The 16323-nt window shown below is 46.3% G+C and overlaps 1 protein-coding gene across 2 annotated transcripts; it reads left to right on the top strand.

Moving 5' to 3' along the window:
* The first annotated feature begins 5647 nt into the window (after window positions 1–5647).
* On the top strand, window positions 5648–15439 carry SLC30A2 (solute carrier family 30 member 2). Of its 2 annotated transcripts, none has more exons than XM_007522563.3 (8): window positions 5648–6012; window positions 7121–7341; window positions 8522–8668; window positions 9374–9527; window positions 10377–10530; window positions 11466–11571; window positions 13584–13718; window positions 14316–15439. In XM_007522563.3, the coding sequence occupies exons 1-8, from the start codon at window positions 5963–5965 to the stop codon at window positions 14459–14461; spliced, it is 1113 nt and encodes a 370-aa protein (XP_007522625.1). In that variant the 5' UTR covers window positions 5648–5962; the 3' UTR covers window positions 14462–15439. The 2 variants fall into 2 exon arrangements, with proteins under 2 accessions (XP_007522625.1, XP_016043388.1); XM_016187902.2 differs by lacking the exon at window positions 5648–6012 and adding an exon at window positions 6035–6177.
* Window positions 15440–16323: the final 884 nt, after the last annotated feature.

Raw genomic sequence — 16323 nt, 5'->3', positions numbered from 1 at the left:
TACACAATAGTATAAAACAAAGAGATTTGTAAACAAAGAGACTCTCTAGGGGGTCAGGCTATGGCTCACCTGGTTGAGCACACACATTACAATGAGCAAAGACTTGGGAACCTCCAGGAGTGGAGAAGCACTGTGGCAGGTATCTCTCTCCTTCTCTATCACCCCCCCTCATCTCCCTTTCCTTTCTCAATTTCTCTCTGTCCTAGCAAATAATGATGATGATGATGATGATAATGGTAATCTCCATTCTACCTTCAGGACCTCTTCCATAAAACAAGCCTTTAATTGATTTTTTTTCCCCTTGTTATGACTGGGTCACCAACTCTTTATTCCCCCCCCAATACATATATATATATATATATATATATATATATATATATATATATATATATATATATATATATATATACCATGAAAGAAAAGAAAAAGGAGGAGAAAGAGAATGGAGGGGGGAGAGAAACCACAGCACTGATCCACCATCCATGGAGATTTCCTAGGTGTTGTAGTGCTCCTGTGTCCTAAGTCAGGCTAAACTAATCAGAAGGGAAATACTCATCTTCACTGCCATGTTGGTGGAAAAACAAAACAAAACAAACCACAGAAATGCATTGAATATGAACTTCCAAACACTTCATGGGGCTAAAGTTGTAAACAAGAACTGAAAGAAACCAGATGGGACCTGGAATATCATTAAGTGACTGTTGGGATATTGTGCAGATGTGGTAGAACTTTGGCAGGGCCCACAAAACATTGTATTTCTATGCAAGTTTTATTTACAGATATCGACCAGTTGCCCCCTCAGTGTACGCCCATTCCTTCCAGAGATGAACCGCTAGCACAGCTGCTACGGAAGCTTTCTACCTTCCCAGAGTGCCTTGTTTTCTCCACCCCCTTTTCTAGCCAATCCCGTCCTGACTTGCCACTTCCCGAATTCCTCCCATAAAAGCCCTCCTGCTTCCGCCTTTCTCTCTTGCTTTTTTCCTCTCTTCCGGGACCCAGAGGGACCCAGACAAGGACTGATAGGCATAGTGAGAAGCTCCACGTGTCCTAAACCACCCTGCTCTTGCCCATTTCTGGGGTGCCCGAGTGAATGAAAATTTGTGTTCCCGCTCCGCTCCTATCTCTTCTTTCTCACCCACAATGCACAGTGAGAGCAGTGCTGGTACTTAATATCTTTTTTTGTTGAATAAGATTTTATAGACCAAATAAAAAAAATCTCCATATCACCTGGGAGGGATCCCATCATGCACATGACTCTGACTGTTCCAAAATGTACAAATGGATCCTGGGAAAACTCTTGCCTTTCCTAAGGAATCGCCACCTATAGTCTGGCAGTCAGTGCAGTGCATTGGACTCTAAATCATGAGGTCCTGACCTCAATTCCTGGCACCATATGTGATGCTCTAGTTCTCTTTCTCTCTCTTTTCTGATCTATCTCAATAATAAATAAATACAAATATTTTAAAAAAGAAACTCAAAAGAAACTACCCAAACCAAGAGACCTCTCACAGAATGGGAGAAGTTCTTTACATGCCATACATCAGACAAGAGGTTAATAACCAACATATATAAAGAACTTGCCAAACTCAACAACAAGACAACAAATAACCCCATCCAAAAATGGGGGGAGGGCATGGAAAGAATATTCACCACAGAAGAGATCCAAAAGGCTGAGAAACACATGAAAAAATGCTCCAAGTCTCTGATTGTCAGAGAAATGCAAATAAAGACAACAACGAGATACCACTTCACTCCTGTGAGAATGTCATACATCAGAAAAATTAACAGCAACAAATGCTGGAGAGGGTGTGGGGTCAAAGGAACCCTCCTACACTGCTGGTAGGAATGTCAATTGGTCCAACCTCTGTGGAGAACAGTCTGGAGAACTCTCAGAAGGCTAGAAATGGACCTACCATCTGACCCTGCAATTCCCCTCCTGGGGATATATCCTAAGGAACTCAACACATCCACCCAAAAAGATCTGTGTACACATAGGGTAGGTTGTTCTTAGCAGCACAATTTGTAATAGTGAAAACCTGGAAGCAACCCAGGTGTCCAACAACAGATGAGTGACTGAGCAAGTTGTGGTATATATACACAATGGAATACTACTCAGCTGTAAAAAATGGTGACTTCACCATTTTCAGCCGATCTTGGATGGACCTTGAAAAATTCATGTTGAGTGAAATAAGTCAGAAACAGAAGGATGAATATGGGATGATCTCACTCTCAGGCCGAAGTTGAAAAACAAGATTAGAAAAGAAAACACAAGTCGAACCTGAAATGGAATTGGAGTATTACACCAAAGTAAAAGACTCTGAGGTGGGTGGATGGGTGGGGAGAATACAGGTCCATGAAAGATGATGAATGACATAGTGGGGGTTGTATTGCTAAATGGGAATCTGGGGAATGTTATGCATGTAAAAAAAAAAAAAAAGAAGAAGAAGTAGAAACGCAAAGCAGAAATTGACTGAGTCTGGAGTTTGGCACCAAAGTAAGAAAGCAGAAGTATACTAGAGTTTGCAGTGAGTACCTCCCTAATACTTCCTCTCCACTTTTCCAAGCTTTGGGTCCATGATTGCTCAACAATTTGTTTGGCTTTGTATGTTAACTCTCTTTTCAGTCACCAGGTTCCAGGTGTCATCAGGATGCCGACCAGACTTCCCTGGATTGAAGACACCACCAATGTGTCCTGGAGCTCAGCTTCCCCAGAGACCCATCCTACTAGGGAAAGAGAGAGGCAGACTGGGAGTATGGACCGACCAGTCAACGCCCATGTTCAGCGAGGAAGCAATTACAGAAGCCAGACCTTCTACCTTCTGCAACCCTCAATGACCCTGGGTCCATGCTCCCAGAGGGATAGAGAATGGGAAAGCTATCGGGGGAGGGGGTGGGATATGGAGATTGGGCGGTGGGAATTGTGTGGAGTTGTACCCCTCCTACCCTATGGTTTTGTTAATTAATCCTTTCTTTAATAAAAAAATAAATTAAAAAAAATGTATGTAAAAAAAGAAAAAGAAAAATTCATGTTAAGTGAAATAAATCAGAAACAGAAGGATGAATATGGGATGATCTCACTCTCAGGCAGAAGTTGAAAAACAAGATCAGAAAAAAAAAACCAACCCCACAAAAAACCCATAAGTAGAACCTGAAATGGAATTGGCGTATCGCACCAAAGTAAAAGACTCTGGGGTGGGGGTAGGTGGGTAGGGAGAATACAGGTCCAAGAAGCATGACAGAGGACCTAGTGGGGGTTGTATTGTTATATGGGAAACTGGGGAATGTTATGCATGTACAAACTATTATGCTTACTGTTGAATGTAAAACATTAATTCCCCAATAAAGAAAAAAATTTTAATTAAGAAAAAAAAAAGAAATAAAGAGGGGCCAAGTGGCATACATGGTTGAGTGCATACATTACATTGTGCAAGGAACCAGGTTCAAGACCATGGTCCCCATCTGCAGAGTGAAAGCTTCACAAGTGGTGAAGTAGCACTGCAGTTGTCTGTCTCCCCATTCTCTCTCAACTTCACTTTGTCCCTATGCAAAATAAATAAATAAATAAATATTTTTAAAGAGGTAGAGAGAGAGAGAGAAAGATGTTACCACTTATCCTAACCCTTTAATGATTAATAATCTGCGCACCTTTTGGGGGGCAGGAATATTCTATCAATACCAAATAGACCCCATGAAAACACTAGAGATGGCCTACACTCCCTTCAGAGTATATATCTCCCCCCACCCCATATATCTCAACTAGCTGCCACTTACTGTTGTCTATGTCCCTGAATTCTTTGTGGGCACTGATAATAATCTCTATGCATGAAGAGTGAGGTGCACACCCTAGCAGAGTTATCTCCCAGCTCAGGGGTGGGGAAGATAGCATAATGATTATCCAAAATAGACTCTTACCTGAGGCTCTAAGGTCCCAGGTTCAATCCCCTGAAGAGCTGAGCAGTTACCAGAAAACAGACTTTAAAAAATGTTTATTCTTGGTAGTGGATATAGTCTAGAATTATACTTCTGTAACCTTATGATCTTGTAAACCATTATTAAATCACTAATAAAAATAAATTTTAAGAGAAAAAAATGTTTATTGTACTTAGAACTGTTAATTATTGACATTTATTTATTTTACCAGAGCACTGCTCAACACTAGTTTATGGTGGTGCTGGGGATTGAACCTGGAGCCTTAGGCATAAATGTCTTTTGCATAACCACTGTGCTACCTCCCCAGCCTAGACATGCTTTTAAAAAGCATATGTTTTGTCTTGTAGTAAACTATAAAATTTGTTCATCTGAGCACAGGGCAGCCTGAAACTACATCACCACTGAAGTGATCCAGCAAGAAAACACCTGTGAGCTACATCCACTTCATTTACACTCCCCTGACTTACGTGACCAGCCCGACTTTATTTCAATTTGATTCATGGGTATTAAGAGCCCAGTAGTTACTGAGTTGAGTTAAAATATAACAAATAAAAAATATATCCTTGCTAGCTAAGATATAGATCAAGTAAATACATATCTTAGGTGACTAGCTAATACCCCTTCCCCATCCTGTAAATATATAATTCCTGCCATTCTTCACATGCAGAGATTCTGATACAGTTGGGCTGATACAGGCCCTGGGGAGCTGCATTTTAACATCTACTCTGGTAATGCTGAGTGTGCTGGTTCTTAGACTATACCAAGGTAGCCAGGTTTTCAGGAAGAAAAGTTTTCCCCCATAGGAGATGAAAAGCACTCAGTGGGAACCAGCCTAGGTAGGCATGCCACTATCACTTTCTTTGCAGCTTTAGTGGCTTAATAAAATATTCCTGGTTTGAACAGGCTGCTCTTAGGGGAGAAACCAGGCTTGTGCCCTTGTCTCATCTGTGAAGGGCCATATCCAAGCCATGGTCTCTACAACAGCATTTGAGGATGAAGAGGGATTGGCCAGTCCCCCCCTTTTTTTCTCATTTTAACCAGGGCACTGGTCAGCTTGGCCTTATGTGATGCAGGGGATTGAACCTGGGACTTTGGAGCCTCAGGCATGAGAGTCTGTTTGCATAACCATTATTATGCTGTCTCTCCCTCACTTTTGTTTCTATTCAGAGGGTACCTATCAGTGTCCAGGGTTAGGGTCACAGGCAACCCCTGCTGAAGGGAGTGTTAAGGGGTGGAGCATCAAGTTGTCAGGACAGACAGGCCATGCCAGTGAAACACCACGCCACGGGCAGCATCTTTTCGGGGCTGTGGGGAGTGTCAGTGGGCCAGAGGAGACGGGGTTGGGGTAGGGTGGTGATGGTTCTATTCAGATGGCAACTGCTGATGAAGTGCCTCCAAGCTCTTTATGAGGGTGGAGACAAAGCCAAGGGCCCGGTGCTCCAAATGCAAGCAGAGCGCACAGGAAAGGAGAGGGCGCTGCTTCAGTGGGAGGACTGACAGGTGCAATCAGCCCTGAGGAGGCCACCCCTATAGCCCCTGGGGGGGCGGGAACGTCACCCCCAGACTTCTCTATACAAGACAGAAGGCTGTGTCTCCAGCCTGAGGGTAAGGCACAGCCCTAGGCTAGACGCACCCAGCAGCCCTTATTCTGAGTCCTTGAGAAGCAGTGTTGCTCTTGGGGTAGGGGGTGGGGGGTCCCAGAGAATCGCCCCGGGAAGCGGGTTATAGGTTTCTGACGTCAGGTCAGGTGGTCTTTCCGGCTGCAGGACCTGCAGGGGCGTAGGGAGCTGACCCGCGGTTGGGGGGCAGTGTCCTGGCACCCTTTGCAAGCAGCCAACCCTCCCTTTCCCCGCGGGCTTTTTGCACACGACGCGCTGCGGGCCGCTTCACACGGGACGGCGGGGCTGCTCAAAAAGCGGAGCGACGAGGCGCTGGGCGAACGCAGAGCGGAGAGCTCGCGGTGCGGGGCCGGAACAGCTGAGCGCGTGCGGCCGCGGGGCCTCGGAGCAGCTTCCCAGGGGGGCGGGACTGCATGGAGACCACGGACAAGCAGCACCTGTTGGACGTCCAGCGGGGAGCGCGGTAAGCCAAAGCCTGGGCTGCGCGAGAATCTGAGCCGCCTCGCAGCGCCTCCCTGCGGGCGCCCTGGCAGAGAGTGGCTTGGCGGCGGCTTTGAACTGGGACCACATTGGAGGGCTGGGCTGAGGACCAGGAGCCCTGGGCCGGCCGCAGTGCAGGTCCCGGCAGGTGAGTGCGGGGTGCGCCGCCTGGAGCCCGGTCCCTGCACCCCCACCGCCCGCACTTTGACCCCGACAGCCCGCCCTGAGAGACCCCTGTGTCCCCAAGTTCGCGGAGGAGAGGGCGCGTTGGTCCTGCTCCCTGAAATAAATTCTGTTCCTCTTTCCCCAAGTCCCTTGAGGGTCTGGGAGCCGCCTCTCAGCCACTTTCAGAGGTAATGGGCTCCTCTGGACCCAGGGAGGGTGAAGGAAAGAACACCTAGGTCCAAGGCTCCAGAGACTCCTGGACACGTTCCTCCCCAAGAGCACCCACCACCCCAAGCACGGGCTATAGTCACACTTTAGGGTTATTCAAACTTGAATTATCTTTAGCTGTCTTCCAATTAAGACACACTGGAAGGAAGGGGCGGGCGGGGGGTTAGATAGCATAATAGTTATGCAAACAGACTCTCATGCCTGAGGCTTCCGTCAAGTCCCAGATTCAATCCCCCCCACCATAAACCAGAGCTGAGCAGTGCTCTGGTAAAAAAAAAAAAAAAGGAGGGTGGGGGTAGTTAGCATAATGGTTATGTAAAGAGACTCATGCCTGAGGCTCTAAAGTCCTATGTTCAATCCCCTGCCGACCCCCATCACCACCACCATAAGCCAGAGCTGATAGTACTCTGGTTAAAAAGCGTGGGGGGGGGGGGCAGGTGGCGCACCTGGTTGATTGCACATGTTACAATGCACAAGGAATGCAGGTTTGAGCTCCTGGTCTCCACCTGCAGGGGAGAAAACTTGGAGAGGTGAAGGAGTGCTATCTCTTTTTCTCTATCTCTCAATTTCTGACTGTCTCTATCCAATAAGTAAAGATAATATAAACACACAGGAATGCCAAGAAGTCAGAGAGAGAGGACTGGAGTCAGTCCTTCTTGCCACATGCAAGTCTTTCCTTTCCCATACTTTCTTGCCAGGTCTTACATGGAAGCTCTGTGGCAGGATGGGGCTGGCTGGATCTCTATGTCCCCATCAGATGTGAACTTTCAGGCCATTGAAATGGCTGGCCAGGGCAACCATTACTGCCATGCCCAGATGGGTCCTGACAGTCACTCCAACCCGGAGAAGGAGAAGGCCCGACGAAAACTTTATGTGGCCTCTGCCATCTGCCTGGTGTTCATGATCGGGGAAGTTGTCGGTAAGGACTTAAGTGCTACTGGAATTCACACCTTGGTCTTCTGGATGATTCTTCAGAGATTTTCTATTGGATATTCCTAGTCATGTGAACACTAATCATGCTATTTATTGAACACTTACTATATTATAAGCTCTTTACATATGGTAACCCCCCCAATTTATTATTTCACTTTCCAAGTCCTAATTCCTCATAGTCAAAGGCAGTTTGAAAAATATATACAGGGTGGGGGAGATAGCACAATATTTATGCAAAAAAGACTTTAATGCCTGAGGCTCTGAAGTACTAGGTTTGATCTCCAGATCATAGTAAACTAGAGCAGAGCAATGCTCTGGTAAAAATAAATAAAATAAAACAAAGGTATTATATACATTTTGAGAGGGAGAGACACCACATTACATAACTTTGTGTATAGTTTATTTTCATAATTGTCCTATTGTTAGATATCTTACTGTACCTAATTTATGATTAATTTTATAATAAGAACTTAACACATAGTGGCAAAATAGCTCACTTGGATAGTGTGCTGCTTTGCCATGTGCACAACCCAGGTTCAAGCCTGGTCCCCTAGCAAACTGAAGGAAGCTTTGGTGCTGTGTCTCTTTTACTCTCTGATTTTGTCTCATAAGAAAAGAAAAGGAATGTACGTATAGGAAAGATAGCATATATGTGGTATGAGACTTGCCTTGATTTCAGGCCTCCACTGAGGACCTTGAAACATCCCCTGCATGTAAGTGGCAACTACTGTACCCAATATTCCATCCTCACATAATTCTCACAGCTGTTTACTGTCGTGGGTGCTGTTCTCCTTACTTTCCATACAGATGATGATGCAGTGGCACATAAAATTAAGTAATTTGCCGAAGATCACACTGGTAGGGAAAGAGGCTTGAATGTCAGGAAAGAAATAACATGTAATGAGTTCCACCTATGCTTTTCAGACCCTCTTTGAACTTAATGTTTGTATTCATCCTGTAAGTTGATATCATTAGTCCCATTTCACAGACAGTAGAAGTTGAGTCTCACCTACCCATGGTTATACTCATGGTGAAAAGGTCTTATGTCCAGTATTTCTCTTCAAAGCCATTGAGTTCCCTGCTGCCCACAGACACAGACTCCCTAAGGAGACCCGGGCTCCTTAGGGAGCTGATAAGGAAACACTCTCCTGGTTTTGTCCCTACAGGTGGATACCTAGCACATAGCTTGGCAATCATGACTGATGCAGCCCACCTGCTCACTGATTTTGCCAGCATGCTCATTAGCCTCTTTTCCCTCTGGATGTCCTCCCGGCCAGCCACCAAGACCATGAACTTTGGCTGGCAGCGAGCTGGTAAGCACCCTGGGGTCCAGACATAAGCTCATAGGTAGCTGCAATGGGTGTATTCCTGCATGAGGCCAGAAGGTGTTTTAGATTTTTGTCCTTTGGGAGCTCCCAACCTGATGGGAGAGCCCTGGTTCCCATCCTCTAGGAACTTGTAGTCTGCAGGTAAGGAGAGCTCACCTTTCTCAGAAACAGAGTCTCAAAAACAAATGATTGTGGCATTAACTGTGCCAATAAATCCACAAACCAGTTGGTAGTCTGGGGGAGAGGATGTAGCACAAAGGGCTTACATACTTTAAAATATCTCTTTTACTGTTGACTGTAAACCATTAATCCTCCCAGTAAAGAAAAAAAAAAAAAAAAAAAAAACCTCTGGGCTCAAGTGTCAGTTTCCTCTTGGTGGTAGATGGATGACCTATCTTCCTCAGAAGCTTCTATATGCCTGCTGAGCAATAAATGTCTCTTGTAATAGTCAACCTCTTTACACATAAAGCAAAAAAGGTTAACCCAGATGACTCCTTAAGTTTCTTTTAGCCCTGAAATTCTCCTTATGTGGGAGTGGGTGGGGGAGGGACAACATCTCCAGCCACAGCTTTAGTAGAGTCCAGTGGGACCCAGACTGACTTTCCCAGGAAGGAACAGAACTAGGGGTGGGTCTGCTTGGCCTTAGGATTCCTTGCTAAGATTAGTGTTTGAATGTTTGTTCTTTCTTAGAAATCCTGGGAGCCCTGCTTTCTGTGTTGTCCATCTGGGTTGTGACTGGGATATTGGTCTACCTGGCAGCTGAGCGGCTGATCTCTGGAAACTATGAGATTAATGGGGGGACCATGCTCATCACATCAGGCTGTGCTGTGGCTGTGAATATCATGTAAGTTTTGCCTCCTTTTTCTCTGACCCTCCCCCATCCCATTTACCTCACCCTATCTAGAGGCTTTATCTCAGTGGAGGGCTCATGAGGCTGCACTTCAGCATAGGGTATGGGAACAAAGTCTCTGTAGTGCTCAAGCATCTGGAATGAGGCCCAAGTCAAGGTCAATACCGCAATGCCCCACACATGGCAGGGAATAACCTGGGGGTGGGTGGGTTTGTCTAATTGGACTGGAGTGAGTTGTATCTTGTATGTATGGTTAGCTGTTCCTAAGGAATAGAATACATGTTCTTTTCAAGTTGATGTGCTTGAAATTGATCTCACTGAGAGGCTCAGTGTGTGGAGTGTTTTGATTGGGATCACTCTCCCTTGCTCAGTGGCCTTGGCAAAGCTACTTCTCTTTCTCTGGTGTGTGTGTGTGTGTGTGTGTGTGTGTGTGTGTGTGTGTGTGTGTGTGTGAGATCTCACAGCTCTGAGCTACTTTTTCAATCAGATAGAGGGAGAGATTCTATAGCACCTCCCATGTATTGTCAGGTCTTGAATTTGGGCTCCTTACCCCTTGAACTATCTCTCTGACCCACCAATTCCCCTTCTAGGCCTCAGCTTCCCCGTTTATGATGGGATAAACAACGTGAACTATGACAAGGTGTCTCCCTGCTCTGAGATTTGGCATTGATGCCTGCCTTGTTCCCAGATGTAGCCTGAGTTATTTCTCTCACGGCATTTGAACCAAGTCCATGTGGGCCTCATGTGATCAAAGGACCCTGCAGAAGTGGGGTCAGCCCTAATTGATTTGAAGCCTTCAGCTGCTACTTCACTGAGCTTATGGTTTTGTCTCTACTTCTGTAGAATGGGAATTACTCTTCACCAGTCTAGCCATGGGCACAGTCATGACAACAGCCAGGACAACAACCCCAGTGTTCGAGCTGCCTTCATCCATGTGATTGGAGATTTTCTGCAGAGCTTGGGTGTCCTGGTGGCCGCCTATATTTTATATTTCAAGGTCAGTATTGGGGATAGAGGGAAGTTGTAGATGGGTGTAGATGGATTATCTGGGGGTTTCTCTGTGCACAGGACCCTTTCCAGTTTCTAGTTCCTTCCCAGCTCTGGGGAAAAGGAACAGCTCCAAGTGTTAGCACTTCCGACCTTTATAACAACTTGGAGTGATAGCTGGTAGTATTTTCAGCAGTTCAGAAAAGTTCAGTTAAAATTTTGCAGTCAGTAAATTATGGAACCAGATTCATACCCCTTGGAATTCACATCAGACACTACTGAAGCCTGAGTAGTGCTCATCACATTGAGGTAGTGTGGTGCAGTGGAAAGAGCCAGATGTTGGGCTTGAAGCCTGGTTCCATCTCCTGCTAGTTAGTTGTGTGATGTATCATGGGTTACATGTTCTTTTTTATTTTTACTTTTATTATATTTATTTATTTATTGGATAGAGACAGTCAGAAATTGAGAGGGAAGGGAGGGATAGAGAGGTGAGAGACAGAGAGACGCAGCACTGCTTCACCACTTGTGAAGCTTTCCTCTTGAAAGTGGGGACTGGGGGCTCGAGCCTGGGTCCTTGTGCATTGTAACATGTGCGCTTAATCAGGTGCACCACCACCCGGGCCCGGGTTACATGTTCTGAGCCTCAGTTTCCCCATATACAAGATGGAGACATTGGGTCAGATAGGGTCTAAGATCCCTGTCAATACTTTCCATGTCTCTGTCTTGGGCAAGGGGGCAGAGAGGGGACTATGTCCTATTCTGAATCATGCTGTACTTATTCTTCTGGATATTAAATAAAAAGGCAGAGAACTGGGAGGCAAGGCCAGGGTGAGGCACATGCCCACCTGCAAGAAGCCTTCTTCCTGACTCAGTGAGGGTGGGAAGGGGAAAAGGAGTCTGACATGGTGGGTAGTGACTCCCAGTTCTGCCTTCTTTTTCTTACAGCCAGAGTACAAGTATATTGACCCCATCTGCACCTTTTTCTTTTCTGTCTTGGTGCTGGGGACAACCCTGACCATCTTGAGAGACGTGCTTCTGGTGCTAATGGAAGGTAACCTGGGCTTAGCTCCCCTTTTGCTCTGTGTTCTTAATAGTCTGGTGGGGGTTGGTGGTGTTAGCACACTGGTGGGGAGCCATGGTCTGGAGCCTGGCATGGACTGGACAGCCTCTTGGAGCCAGAAGCTAATCTTGGCTTGGAGTGGGGCTGCCAGGTGTGACTGTTCCTGGTAATGCCCCATTGTGCCATCCCTTCCCCCTCTGTCCCAAGGGTGACTTCCTGCCCAGTCTAGTAGCTTCTGGGCGGTGCATGTAGCACCTGGTCTACAGCCCTTCCCATATGCTTCATCGGTCTTTATTCCATTTCCATGAGGCAGAGAGAAGGACAAAAATTCTGATTTCAGTTACACAGGGTGGGGGATACTGACATTTAAGTAGACATAGTGTTGGACAAGGTGCCTTCCTTTCCTGGGCCCCATGTCTTTCAAGGACATGACTAAGCCATGAGTTATTCATTGGTGGCAAATGGTCTGTCCTGAGTCACTACACTTGTGCTCCAAGGTCTTGGTCTGTGGGTCTTCTCAGAATGGTGAAGGTGAAGAGTTGGGTGCTGGTTTGGAGTGAATAGGAGTGTCTGATTGCAGATCAGTGCCTTTTCCTCCAAAAATCTGACCTAGATCAAAGTCATGGATATTATGGCCACTCCTAGGGTACAGAGAGTCTCAGCTTTCCATTCAAAAAGAAATATCTATTGGGTCAAAGATAGCTCACCATGGGCATGTGCCTCACCATGCAGATAGTCTGGGTGTGAATCCTGGCATCATTTGAGGGCACCAGGGAAGCTCTGGTGCTGTAGAGTCTCCTCCTCCTCTTCCTTCTCCTTTGCTTTTAATTCTTTTTTTTTTAAATATACTTTAAAAAAAATAATTGTTATTTATTTACTTATTCCCTTTTGTTGCCCTTGTTGTAATTATTGATGTCATCGTTGTTGGATAGGACAGAGAGAAATGGAGAGAGGAAGGGAAGACAGAGAAGGGGAGAGAAAGATAGACACCCGAAGACCTGCTTCACTGCCCTTGTAGGTGGGGAGCCAGGGGCTCGAACCGGGATCCTCAAGCTGGTTCTTGGTGCCTTGCACCACCTGCGCTTAACCCGCTGTGCTACCACCTGACTCCCAATTATTTTTAAAGGAAGTGATTTTATTTATTTATTCCCTTTTATTGTTTTATTGTCACAGTTGTTGTTGTTCTTGATGTTGTCGTTGTTGGATAGGACAGACAGAAATGGAGAGAGGAGGGGAAGACAGAGGGGGAGAGAAAGATAGACACCTGAAGACCTGCTTCACTGCCTGTGAAGCGACTCCCCTGCAGGTGAGGAGCTGGGCCTGGAACCAGGATCCTTATGCTGTTGTGCTTTGCACCACCTGCGTTTAACCCACTGCACTACTGCCCGACTCCCTGTTTTTATGTCTTTCTCTCTTTCACTGCTCAGCTCTATCTTATGGTGGTAGTGATTGAACCTGGGACATTGGAACCTCAGGCATGAGAGTCTTTGCAAAACCATTACGCTGTCCTCCTCTCTCCTCTCTCTCTCCCTGAAATAAAAAGAATTAAAAAGTCAGTCCAATGGTAGTGATAAGACACATATGTGAGACCCTGGCACCATTAACAAACATGTATATGCATATCGATATCTATGTCTGTATCTATTTGAGACCCTTCCATGACACACACGTGCGCATGCGCAGACACACACACACACACACACACACACACACACACACACACACACAACACAGCATTGGGATACAGTATAAACAAAACAGACTGGCTCTCATGGAGATTCCATTTTAGAAAGGGAGACAGACAAGCAACTAACAAGATCATTTCAGGTGGTGTAAAGAGGAAAATACAAGGGGATGATGTGATGGAGACTATTCAGAGGGTGAGAACAACATCAGCTCTGGTGGCCAAGGAGGTCTAATCTAAGGAGGTGGCATTTGACCAGTGGGAGGTGGCATGTCTGGGAGAGGGTAGTTTCCTTCAGCCTCTGCTCCTCTGTCCTTAGGGACCCCCAAGGGGATGGACTTTACAGCTGTGAGGGATCTGCTGCTGTCAGTGGAGGGTGTGGAGGCCTTACACAGCCTGCATATCTGGGCCTTGACTATGACCCAGCCTGTGCTGTCTGTCCACATTGCCATTGGTGAGTTGGTGTGAGTCTCAGAGAGGCTGGTTGTGGGGGAATGGCATCTAGGGGCCAGGGGCCTGGGGCCATCCCCTAGGGATCCAGGCAACCCCAGATGCTTGCTACAGTGTCTATGCATTGAACCTAGGCAGAACTGAATAATTTATACACGCTTGATCATCACAATTGCATTTACAGATGAAACTGAGGCTGGGGATGGAGAGAGGTGGCGAAGTCTTTTATAGCTAGTATGTGGAAGTGGAAAGCAAATTCCTAGCCTCAAAGTCAGAACTTTGGACTGAGGATCTATGCAATGGTAGTGCACAGAACTTGCATGTTAATAGTCGTCAGTTCCATCCCTGGCACCACCAACAGCCAGAGCTGAGTGATACTCTGATAAAAAGCAAACAACTTAGACCTTTTCCTGCACTATCAGGATTGTGAAGGATATGGGAACTAGAGGGTTGTCTGATGAACCCAGGAGTGTTTAAGATCCCCTTTCCTGTTCTGAGATTGGGTCTGAGACTTGGGCTCCTGGTTGTCTGGGGGTAGAGGGTTATAAGAGTCAGTAAAATGTTCTCCAGCATCTCTTTGGTGTGTTCTCTCGGTTCCCAGCTCAGAATGCAGATGCTCAGGCTGTACTGAAGGTGGCCAGTACCCGTCTGCAGGGGAAGTTCCACTTTCACACCATGACCATCCAGATTGAGGACTATTCGGAGGACATGAAGGACTGTCAGGCTTGCCAAGGCCCTTTGGACTGACTGCCTGGCCAGGCACCCACTGGAGCATGAACAGGACCTGTGGATGAGGCTGGGCTGAATATGTCCCCCAAGCCAGGACTCTCTCTGCCCCAGCTGTGTTATAAACCACTTTCCTCTCCTGAGTGCTGCACATGTTCCATTCCAGGAATGGGTGCTTCCCCTGCTCCCCTACCTGACTGCAGCCAGCCTCGCCGTGGGGACTCAGCAGGTTGTATTACCCCACTCCAGTTCCTGGGTCTGCTCCTGAACACCTGGGTTTAGTCCTGTCTCCAACAAAGACTGTCTATAAAGAACCTCAGGAAAGGAAAATGTAGCATAGTGAGGGGGACTAGAGTGGAGACTGTCCCCTACACCCCCTCTCCTACTTAACCTGTATTCAGTCTTGCCTTTGCCTTAAAAATCTGTGAAGAAACTGAGGAACAGAACCCCCCTTTCTGCCTCTAACAATATGGTTTAAGAAGGCCATGCACTGATGACCTCACCATTGTGTCCCAGAACCTTACCTCTCCAGAATCCTACCAAACCAGGGAAAGATAGAAACAGACTAGGGGTATGGATTGACCTGCCCATGCCCAGCAGAGAAGCAGTTACAGAAGCCAGAACTCCCACCTTCATCCCCAAAAGAATTTTGGTCCATACTCCCAGTGGGCAAGAATGGTAGGGGAAGATGACCAGAGGGCTCTGAACTCCAACTCTATCAGGACCCAGAGAAAGAGTATTTGGAAATTGTGATAGGTGTACATGTGACTTAGAAAGGAAGAGAAAGTAAAACCATAGAAAAGAAATGGACAAATATATACAAATATAGACAGATAGTTATAGAAACAATAGCCCATATCTGCAATCTTTGGGAGAACTATTGTAGCTTCCAATGGAGGGAGTAGGGATAGAGTGGTGGGAATGGTGTGGAATATACCCCTGTTATAGTTTTGTAAATCAATATTAAATCACTAATAAAATTTAAAATAATAGTAATAATAAAAGACCATGTACCAAAGTAAAGGACTGAGGGGGTGGGGTGCTTACAAGTCCTGGTGCCTTGCTCAGTGCAGCAGTGAGGCAAATGTTTCTTTCCTGGAGGTTTCAACCTAGATAAAGACCAGGCAAGTGTCCTCTGTTGGTGTTTTTCCCCAGCACATGAAGCTGTACTATTGTGGAATATGCCTCATTCATGAGACCAGCCTGAAATCAGATGTGATCAGGCCAGTTCTACTGTTAATACTAACTGACTTGTTCAGAACTTGGGGACTATAAAGACAAAGAGGGGCCAGAGAATTATGACAGGAAACACTGGTTCTGAGGGTGTGTATGTGTGTGTTTGTGTTTGAAGATTTCAGAATTAGGGATGGCTGTATTTGCAGTCTGGATGGGGTGACCAATCCCCTGTAACACACAGAGGAGGCAGTGCATCCAGCCATTGGACTGCCCTGGCTGAGTGGCCTGTCTGCCATTCCAAGCAAGTGCCTGGCATAGGCGGCCCCACTGAGCCCAAATCTCATCTGAGAGTGAGGCTGAAATGGAAACATCTGCCTCACAGGGTTGTTGTGAGGACTGGAACCAAAGTCTACAAGTACCTTGTGGTCCTAATGAAGAGTTACCTTTTTTTTTTTTAAATACGTATTTTCCTTTTTGTTGCCCTTGCTGTTTTATTGTTGTAGTTATTATTATTGTTCTTGATGTCATCGTTGTTGGATAGGACAGAGAGAGAAATGGAGAAGGGGAAGACAGAGATGGGGAGAGTAAGACAGACATCTATAGATCTGCTTCACCGCTTGTGAAGCGACTCCCCTGCAGATGGGGAGCTGGGGGCTCGAACCGGCATTCTTATGCTGGTCCTTGTGCTTTGCCCCATGTGCACTTAA

This window comes from Erinaceus europaeus, chromosome 13, assembly GCF_950295315.1.
Source record: "Erinaceus europaeus chromosome 13, mEriEur2.1, whole genome shotgun sequence".
NCBI classification, from domain to species: Eukaryota; Metazoa; Chordata; class Mammalia; order Eulipotyphla; family Erinaceidae; genus Erinaceus; species Erinaceus europaeus.
The sequence above is the reverse complement of the archived record's forward strand: the minus strand, read 5'-3'. Positions and strand labels throughout refer to the sequence as shown.

What these genes read in the sequence shown, in the direction of transcription:
- SLC30A2 (XM_007522563.3), top strand. Translation starts at nt 5,963, where the DNA reads ATGGAGACCACGGACAAGCAGCACCTGTTGGACGTCCAGCGGGGAGCG. An exon ending in CTTTGGCTGGCAGCGAGCTG is followed by an intron (nt 8,669 to 9,373) that starts GTAAGCACCCTG and finishes GTTCTTTCTTAG; the next exon opens with AAATCCTGGGAGCCCTGCTT. An exon ending in GCTTCTGGTGCTAATGGAAG is followed by an intron (nt 11,572 to 13,583) that starts GTAACCTGGGCT and finishes CTCTGTCCTTAG; the next exon opens with GGACCCCCAAGGGGATGGAC.